At 44.7% G+C, this 9,816-nt stretch overlaps 1 protein-coding gene across 1 annotated transcript; it reads left to right on the top strand.

Moving 5' to 3' along the window:
- Positions 1-1,732: 1,732 nt before the first annotated feature.
- LOC148803680 (uncharacterized) lies at positions 1,733-2,284 on the top strand. The gene has a single exon (XM_088897136.1). The coding sequence runs from the start codon at positions 1,733-1,735 to the stop codon at positions 2,282-2,284; it is 552 nt and encodes a 183-aa protein (XP_088753262.1).
- The last annotated feature ends 7,532 nt before the right edge of the window (positions 2,285-9,816 follow it).

Below are 9,816 nucleotides of genomic sequence, written 5' to 3'. Positions count from 1 at the left end.
ATCACTATCCTTTAGGGAAGCCTCACATTTGGTTTAAAGGTGTGCTGAATTTTAGGAAAGGTTGTAATTACTTTCCATAACCGACGGTTGTGTCTAAGAAAAGTGGTTAAATGGCTACGCCAAAGCGGGTTTTGTGGCTACTTAATTAGGTCATTGCGAGAGCAAGGGGAGTCTCCTACATCCCCACCTCTTACCTGGCTAACCAAAGGAAGTGGTGTAATTCTAAGTGAACCTAAAAGGATTCACATTGGTTGAACCACTAGTTTAGGAAACCCTAGGTCAGTCCTAGGTCATGTGGTTGATTTGTTTGCATTTTCTTTGAAAGTTTAAAAATTCAAATTTGAATTTAAATTTTAGGAATTTGAATTTTGAATTAAAAAAAAAGAGAGAAAATAAAAATAAAAAATAATAAAAAATAGAAAGTTTCAAAAATTGAATTTAAATTTCAAATTTCAAAAAAAAAAGAAGAAAAAGGGGGTTAAAATAAGATAAAATGAATTCAACGGCTGGAGTTTGTGGAATGAAAAACTACTTCCAACCTGAGCCACAGATGGATTGGAACCATGTGTCTCGACAACTGGACAAGATAAATGGGACGACAAACAAAATTGACCAAGTCCTTGCATATCATCAACAAAGTGGCCCATACCCAACCTTGTCATCCTATCCATCATGTTCCATCTGTGCAAGCCCGACCCATCTTGTTAGCCAGTGCCCTACGGCAGGCCCATGTCAACCAGTCAGTCCAAACCAAGTACATGCGGCCAACAGATTTTTCCAACCCAATGCTAACCTACTCTTTAGTCCATATAACCCTGGGTGGGAAAATCAGCCCAACTTCACTTACAAGGCCTAAGCCCAAGAAACCCCTTACTAGATGTGCACTCTCAATGGTCTGAAGGCTAGACCCACTGGGAGTACAATGATTACCCTGGGACTCAACCAGCTCAACCATGTCAAACCTACACACAGTCCTAGCAGTACCATTCATCTAACTCTAGAGCCCAGCAATTTCGGAGGCCACAAGGGAAGTCCCAATTCCAGTAGATGTATCTTGGGAACCAATCGGCCAAACTATATTAGGCTTACCCTCAACCTTCTCAGACTCGTACAGTAGATGACCAATTCATGCAGGTTCAATAGTTGATCCTAAATCAGCAACAGTCCATCGATAGATTAGAAAGCCAAATAGGACAACTAGCCGAAGCCAAAGCGAGGAGAGAATTAGGGCAAATACCGAGTCAACTGGTTGCGACTCCTAGAAATCATCCACTGGTTTTCCTCCACAACAATTTCAACCACCTCCTAAGAACCCTCAGCCTGAAAATGCCAAAATTGTTACAACCGTAAGGAGTGGGAGGATGTTAGAGAGACCCGTATGAGAAAAAAAGAGTTAATGAAGAAGAAAAGGAGCAGGAAGACCCTAAGTTGGGGGGAGAAGAAGAAGGAAAGGAAACCCTAGAAGAAGAATCTTTAGTGAACCAACTTGTAGTTCCCATTCTAGTTGCACTCACAGTTGGGTCGGAACAAAAGAAGAAAGAAACTCACAACGAGGAGAGCATGGAAGTCCATATTAACTTCCCCCTCCTACGACGCGATCCAACTTGTCCCGACCCATGCCAAGTTCTTGAAAGAGTTGTGTACTCAAATGATGGAGCCACGATCGGCCCCACAAAAAATGATGCTCTTGGCAAATGTTAGTGTATCTCTCCTAAACCAACTTCCCCAAAAAATGAAAGACTCAGGTGCTCCTATCGTAAGCTGTGTCATCTCTAGAATCACCTTTGATCGGGCTCTATTGGATCTTAGGGCTAGTATAAATCTGCTTTCGTCCACTTATGATAAGTTCAGGATTGGCAAATTAAAACATACCCTAGTAATTCTGCAACTCGTTGATTGGTCAATCAAGTCTCCTCAAAGTGTTATTGAGGACGTCATTGTCAAGGTAGAGGGTTGTCACTTCCCATTGGATTGTATCCTAGACATGATCCTAATTGAGGAATTGAACCATATCCCGATAATCTTAAGATGTCTGTTTCTAGCAACGGTCAATACAAACATCAACTATAACTCAGGAGAAATGGACATTTCATTTGGGAAGCAAAAAGTCCAGTTAAATGTTTTCATTGCCTCTAAGTATCCAAATCTAGGGAAAAATGAGGGCAAGATAGATGTAGTTGATGATCTTTTAGATGCCCTGTCTGTCCCTTGGTTAGCCCAATTTGAGCCCTGTTTGTATGAAGATGAAAGTGAGTCGGAGAATGTAGATGGAAAAAGTGCATAAATGTGTCCAGCTGAAGACGTTAAAGTTAGCACTGGTTGGGAGGCAACCCAACGTAGATTTTAGCATTTCTGCTTCTAGGATTTGAGTTCCTTTTGTTTTCTTGATTCGAGACTAGGTGGCAGACCTTGAACCCCTCGGGAAAACCCTCTTGATTGTTCCCTTTGGCTCAAGTCCCGTTTGCGTCATCCTTGTCATGCCATTGGGGACAATGACATTTAAGTTGGGGGTGAGGAAAGAGAGAAAAAAATTGAAAAAAATGAGAAGCTAAGATAAGAAGAGAAAGATGGAGAAATTAAATAAAAAATCTTTAAATTGTTAGAAACAGTGGACTACCCTGAACATAGTATTGCAAAAAAAAAAAGGAGAATAAAATATCAATAGATACTCTAGGCTTAGTAACCGGGTCTCTTCACCTAAGTCAAGTGTTGAGATTTGCGTCAAACGGAAAAGGGAATGCCAAAGACACTTACCTAACACTTAGTAACCAGGTCTCTTCACCTACGATAAGTGCCAGGATTCGCATAAAACGGTGGAAGGTAGAAATAAAAATAAGTGTGCATATCAAGTTTAGGGGTAGAAATCAATTGTAAAAAATGATAAGAAGAATACCCGTCTAATTTTCAAAATTCAATCTCAGCTTATCAATACAGTCTGCAAATGGAAGGGTATATATGATTTTTATGCCTAATTTATGTAATATTCAAAACATGACAGTTTTACCCCAAAAGTCCAATACCGATCTATACAGAGTTTGAGAATGCTGGAATCAGGATGCTTGAATAATTCTGTTTGGGATGATCTTGAGATGGGAATGATCTATATACTCAGTGTAATTTTAAGGCTGCATTGCTAAGGGACTAGCTATGGTTAAGTTGGGGGGTTATGCATTTTGATGCCTTAAGGGCATCATTTGAGAGGTATTTTCGATCTTAGAGTAGTCAAAGTGCACCATTTTTCCAGTTAAAATCAATTATGTGACCTTTGAGGGTCTCTGTGCAAATTATGTAGAAAACTGGGAAGTTTTCATGGCTGGAATGCAGGTTTTGGGAATCTGGTGTGAAGTCTAGCTGAGAGAGGGGGTGTTTTTGTGAAAAACTGAGAATAGAAGGGCGCTTCCTATCTGCTAAACCCAGTTTGGTCCCCCTCCCACTGTATTAGCATACTCACATCTCCTTAAAAATCCCTAGGGCGCCTCTCCACTCATTCTTTTCATCCTTAACAAACCCTAGCCACCCCTAACTGCTAAATTCTCACCTTCCATCCCTTCTAATCTCCACCATCCATTCTAGGGCACTCTCTTTTTAGCATTCTAACCCTTGGGAGCCACCTAACTTCTAATCTTCACCATTCAGCCCCTAACCACTAGATCTCAACCCTTCACTTCATCTTATATCTTAGCCATCCACTCTAGAGTGCCACCCACCTCTTTTGATCTTCACCTTTAAACCCTAGGCACCTCAATCTCCACATTCATTTTTGGGCGCCCAAATATCAGCCCTACATAATATTGGGCACCCTTTGCTTTTCTTCTCAGCCCTAAGATCTCCCTAGAATCATCCTAACCCTCCATTAGAAACCCAAGGGCGCCAATATATTTGCTAAAACCAAACTGCCAACCCCCTCTTTCTCTCTAATCCCTGTTGTATCCACCCTTCTCTATAAAAGGACCCAAGGGCTCCTAAGAAAGGGTTGGATTTTGCCCCCAGGTAAGATGGAAGGCTGATCTTGAGAATTGCAAGGGTAGAACAAGAGGACGTTCAGGAAAGACTAGGGGTTCCTACTTGTAGTTTGCCAACACCACTACTATCACCTCTGGAATCAGATCCCAACCACTTTTACTTTATTTTTGTTTTAATTTTTGTTCTTTCAATTCCAGTTTCGTTATTTACTTTCTGCAATTTATTTTCATTCCGTTTGATCTTCGTTTTACTTTCTGCAATTCGGCCAGGTAAGACGGAAGGCCTAGCTCGAGAAGTTCGGGGGTCAAAGGAGAGATCCGGAGATTGCTACCTTTGATCAGATTATAGATTTTTATTTCATTTCTTTTGTTAATTTATTTCTGTATTTATTTATGTTTCTACACGTAACTTTTAGTACAATTCAAATTCTATATTTTCCTTAGTTTAATTAATTAATTTTTATAATTATGCTCTTCCCTCTTGTGTTTTCTTGTCCGGATTTGATATGTATTAATTTTTCCCTCGCTTCCCTATGGATACGACCCGTTGTCACCCATTTACTGTGTTTGTAGTTGTTTGAGAGTCGAGAAAATTATAAATATTTAAACTGGTGTTCCAAAGTGTTTAACGACGGGCTCCGGATCACACCACTCCCCATGTTTACAAGGATTCATCGCAGCTCAAAGTTCACGATCTCAGCCGTGATCACCAGGGGAGTGTTGATTGGGATGAGGTAGTCTTGGCTGATGCCGAGTTGTTCAAAGGCATCTTCGAATAGTATGTTGGCTGACCTCCTCATGTCCTCAAGGATGCGCCGCACCTCAAATTTTGCGATCTCAACCGTGATCACCAGGGCATTCTTTGTGAAGGTGCTTGGGTCTTCTCGCCTTCTCTTTTGCTCCCTATCATTGATCTCGAGCAGCTACACATTCGCCTTGTGGCCCGAGATGCTCTCTCCTCCGTCAGCTATCGCTCTTGCAATTATGACAATGATTCCTGCAAGGGAGCTCAGCCTGGGGGTCTGGGGCACGATTCTTTCTGCTTTGGCTTGTCCTCTTTTATGTCAATGAAGCCCCTGAGGTAGCCATGCCTGATCAGGTCCTCGACGTGGTGATTCAGGTTGTGACAATTGTTGGTCTTGTGGCCGTGGTCTCGATGGTACTCGCAGTATTTGTCCCAGTTCCTCTTAATTGTTTGGGTCTTCATCTTCTCGGGCCACCTAATGTACTTGTTGTCATGGATTTGAATTAAGATTTCAGACCGTGAGGCAATTAGTGGCATGAAGTTCCTATAGGTCAGTGGGGGGTCATCGGCCTCCGGTTTGTTTGGCGGTCCGGCCGTTTGCTGTCCCGGTCCTCCCTCTCTGGCTTGTGCTCCTCGGGATCTTGTTTCTTCTTGTCTGGTCATTCCTCCTCATCTCTTTGCTGTGCTTGTGCTTCTTCCGCGTTGATGTACTTCTGTACGTGGCTCATTAGCGCGGTTATGGTTTGAGGTGGATTCTTTGAGATGGTGAAGTTGAAGGGGAGGGGTGGAGGCCTTGCTGGATGGCGGTGACTGCCATTGACTGATTCAACGATCGGACTTTCAGGAACTCAATGTTGAATCTCGTTAGGTAGTCTCTAAGGGACTCTCCCTTCCTCTACCACACTTGCATGAGGCTTGTCGAACTCTTCTAGTGCTTTTGGCTAGCTGTAAACTACGCTAAAAACCGGCTCTCCAACTTCTCTCAAGAGGAGACGGAGTGTGGGGGAAGGGAAGAATACCAAGTCAGGGCTACCCCTTTAAGGGTTGCCATGAAATCTTTACACATCAACCCTTCGGACGAGCCGTGTAGCATCATTTGTGCTTTGAATGCCTCAGCGTGATTGCTAGGGTCCGCAGTTCCATAGAACCTCTCGAACTGCGATGCTCACCATCCAGCTAGGGGGAGCTTGTCTACGATGTCTTGTATGAAGGGCGGCTCCTTGGCAAGCTAGCTGTTCAGCTCCATGGGCTGGACTACCGAAGGGGCTGTACTTCTTTGAGCCTGATTGCGCTCCAACTCGGTTAGGCACTGTCGGAGTTCTCCGATTTCTACATCCATGTTGTCCGAGGCTGCACCAGGCGCAACTCTTTCCTTTTTGGGCGGCACTTGGCGATCCTTGACCGAATTGGACTCGGCAATGGAGACTGGATGGTGCGGCATCGATTTGCTGTGCCTTTCTTTGGAAAGTACTAGGGTGGTCTGGTGAGTTCTGTTGCGGTTGTCACGTTCGCGTGATCGAGCTGAGGAGCTCAATCTTCTCTAAGTTTGCTGCTTCTCTTGATCAGGCTGCGCTCTGTCCTTGTTCGACCGATGTGTTTTGGGGTCCTTGGGAGAGGATCAGCCATAGTACGCGTCGGGGCAGGAGGGGGATGGTCTGAGGAGGCAGTGCCATAGATCCTAGTGACTGCATCATCGCCAAGATCTGGTCGACCTTTTTTTGCATCGCTTAGAATTGGACGGGGTCGACCGTGGCTTGCTGCTGAGGTTGTTGAGTTTTGCGGTAAGGAGGGCTGCGATGAGAACGAGATCCCGTAGATGGGGATCAGCATGTTAAACATTTAGAGGTGTTTCTCGGCATCTTTCTTGATTGCATGGTAAAGAGAGAGTTTTGGGAAGGTTTTTTGTGTGTTTCCCATAGATGGTGCCAATTAGATGTTGCTCGATTCGAGGAAGTGCTTGAACCGAGGTTGCAGTCAGATGATCCTGCCAACTGGGCGGAGCTGAGGTGGAAGGACGAAGCCACGCTCCCAGATCTGAAAGTAAGAAAAGTCAGAGGTCCGAGGAGTTATCCTCGGGTAGATACTCCGATGCTTAAATTAGTCGAGGAAAGGTGGGCGGTCTGGATGAGTAGTTAGAGAATGGTGCTGGTTTGAGCAGAGTAACAGTATGGAAATCAAGAGTTTGATCCTTTACCTTGAGCAGGAGGTACCTTTTCATAGCTGAAGATTAGTGTCCCAGTCGGATGAGGCTTCCGGGGTTGTTGAGATGAGGTTAACCGCCGATGTCTTCGGGATAAGACCTAATCCCCAGTGGAGGTGTCCTCATCCTTACGGTGATCTCTTGTCTTGGTTGCGCTTATCCACATGACGTGGTGCTGATGTGGCCGAAGAGATAAGGTGAGTCGCGGAGGCGGCATGGTGCTAACATGGCCGAGGAGATAAGGAGGGCACATAGGCGGCACGTGGCACTCGGGGCCTACTCAACCATCCCGAACATGGGTAATGGTAGTCTTGGGCTGATAGAATAAAACTCCATATATTTAAAATACCAAAGTTAGGACTATATTCAGGCTACCCTTACCAAACCTCCATATATTTAATACCAATATAGAGTAAATGCCCTTAGATTTTTTCATGTTCTAGTGTATGAATATTTCCTATGCATGTATGCAATTAAGCATTGACATTTGGATATAACTTTTATAATCTAGACCAAACCCAAGGTAAGTATCTACATAATTAGTGTAATACCATGTGTGCAATCGAGCATTAAACCATAAAAGAATATGATGCAAGTATTCGCTTTATATGATAATAGCTATAGTTATGGGCCTCAAAAGATTAGGCTCTAAATTAGGAATTCATATCTGCGTCCCATATAGCGTGTCCCCATAACACATCTAATGAGGCACAAACCCGCTCACACCCTTGTGTCTTAGTGATGTGGCTGGAACTGGGTTTCAACTTGGTGATGTCGAGCTGAGAGATACTGTGAAAAAACAAGGGTCAGAGTGCCTAGGTAGGTTTTACCCAGGAGAATACTCCGATGCTTAAGTCAGTAAGGAGATTTAGTGAGAATCTTTGAGAGAGTTCAAGAGCTTCAGTGCGCATACCTTTTAGAGTGATCTTGGGTCCTTTTTATAGCTATCTGATGTTTAGGTGCCATTAGACAATGTCTCTGAGTCTTCTGCAGAGCTGTTTCCACAGTTTGGGGGGGGGGGGTGCTGGACTGTTAGTTGCTAGATTCGTGTGAAGGTTATAGGTCGCTTGCGGGTCTCATGGCGCATGGTTCAGCGAGCTATTCCTATAGTTGTAGTAACGGTGTTCGAGCTGGCGTGGTGTGTGGGACAGTTTTGGGGCGAGCTGTTGTTGTTGGTGGGCTGAGCTAGCCTCAGCTCGGCCACGCACTTGTCATAGACTGCCACGTACCAAACTGGCGAGCTACCTTGCTGAGTTGGATGCTGTGTTGCTGACAGCGTCCACGTGTCTGCAATTATGTCAGTTGACCAAAATGTCCCCCACTTTCGAGCCACTACCTAGTAAGCGAAGAGAGTAAAAGTTTTTGGGGCATTTTGGGCTGACTCACTTTGATCACAAGTTCAGTTTGCCTTTTCGGTCGGCCTGGTTGGCTATCATTATCAGTTCAGCTCGTTCGGTTCTGCCTTGCCCCCTTTTTTTTTATAATGTTCTAGTGCGGTTAGTGCAATTTTTGAGACTGGTGTGTTGACAAGTTCAACGCACGCAGGTCTTCAACTATCAATGGCTTGTCAGGTGCAGGCGTCGTTTGATCATAGAGGCGTGCTCTTATCAAATCGGTTTCAAATCTAAGCCATTGATTTTAATCTTTGTGAGCTTTAAATATGGGGTCTCTCGAGGTCCCCACTCTGTCATTGTTCTTTGGACTTTTTTGGAGAAAGGTGTGAGGTGAGAGTTTTGGGGTTTTGTCGCTGAACTGCTGAGGCGAGCTCCGTCCTCCACAAGCAAGCTGTATTTTCTTCCTTTGTTGAGTTCGACGGCTATCATTTCGAGTCCCTCTTAATGTTTCCTGGTGAGTACTTCCTCCATTCTCTCAACATGTCTCAAAGTTCCACTGAGAATAGAGTTCATTGTAGTGGGTCAGAGGAGGAATCTAGTTCCTTTGGTGAGGAGTCTTTTGAGACCTTTTTTGATGGGGCTTTAGTAGGCAAGCAGGAAGAAGTTGAGGCAGCAACGGGTTCATTCGGGGGGACCCAATTGTCAAGTGAAGAAATAGTAGAGTTGTGTCATAAGTATGAGGTCCCAGATGAGTACCAATGGATTGCACTTGGTCCTAGTAACTATCCTTGGGAGCATGAACGCGACGGGCTATGTGTCTACGAGGAGTCTTTGGCGGTTAATCTTCGCTTTCCCCTTCATCCTTTCATTGTTGCAGTCCTGAGGCGTTATCGGGTGTCTTTGGGCCAGCTCACCCCTAATGGGGTTGGGATGCTGATTGGGTTGATCAGCTTGTTCCATCACCGTGGCTTTCCTCTGAGCATCGAGGCCTTCTCGGCTTTGGTGTAAATGAAGTGGGTTTCGGGTCCCTTCTGTTTCTATCTTCCCTTCCACAACAGGAGAAAATTTTTTAATTTCCCAAACAAGGTTAAGAATTTGAGGCAACGGTACTTCTTCCTTAAGAAGGCAGGTGGCTGGGATTGTGATACTGCCTGGTACAGTAATCCCCAAAAGGTTGTTGAGTGCAAGAATGACAAGTTATGGGACGCTGTTCAATGGCTTGCTTGAGAACGTGTTAGAATTGAGGATTTTCTGGCCGAGTTGATGCTCGTGCGGGTGAGCCTGAGTCGGATAGGTGGGTCGGATGTTTGGCCACTTATTGCACATTCACTTCAGGTCGCTTGTCTATTTATTTCTCCCTTTGATTAGCTCGGCAACTAAGATTCTTTGTTTCCTACAGGTATAGCGAGCTTGGCTTCCATGATGTCTGTTGATGTGGAGCGGGGTCCTTTCGCAAGGAGCGCCAAGCTAAATGCAGGCTATCGAGGGGTGGAGCCTCTTCTTCCCAGACTCCTCCCATTGTCGACCTGGAGGGGGTGGGGACCTGATGCTCACAGAGCAGGACTCTTATGGTCC

This window comes from Nelumbo nucifera, chromosome 1 (assembly GCF_055504915.1).
Source record: "Nelumbo nucifera cultivar China Antique chromosome 1, China Antique-T2T, whole genome shotgun sequence".
NCBI lineage: Eukaryota > Viridiplantae > Streptophyta > Magnoliopsida > Proteales > Nelumbonaceae > Nelumbo > Nelumbo nucifera.
Note: the sequence above shows the minus strand (reverse complement) of the source record. Positions and strands in the feature narration are given on the sequence as shown.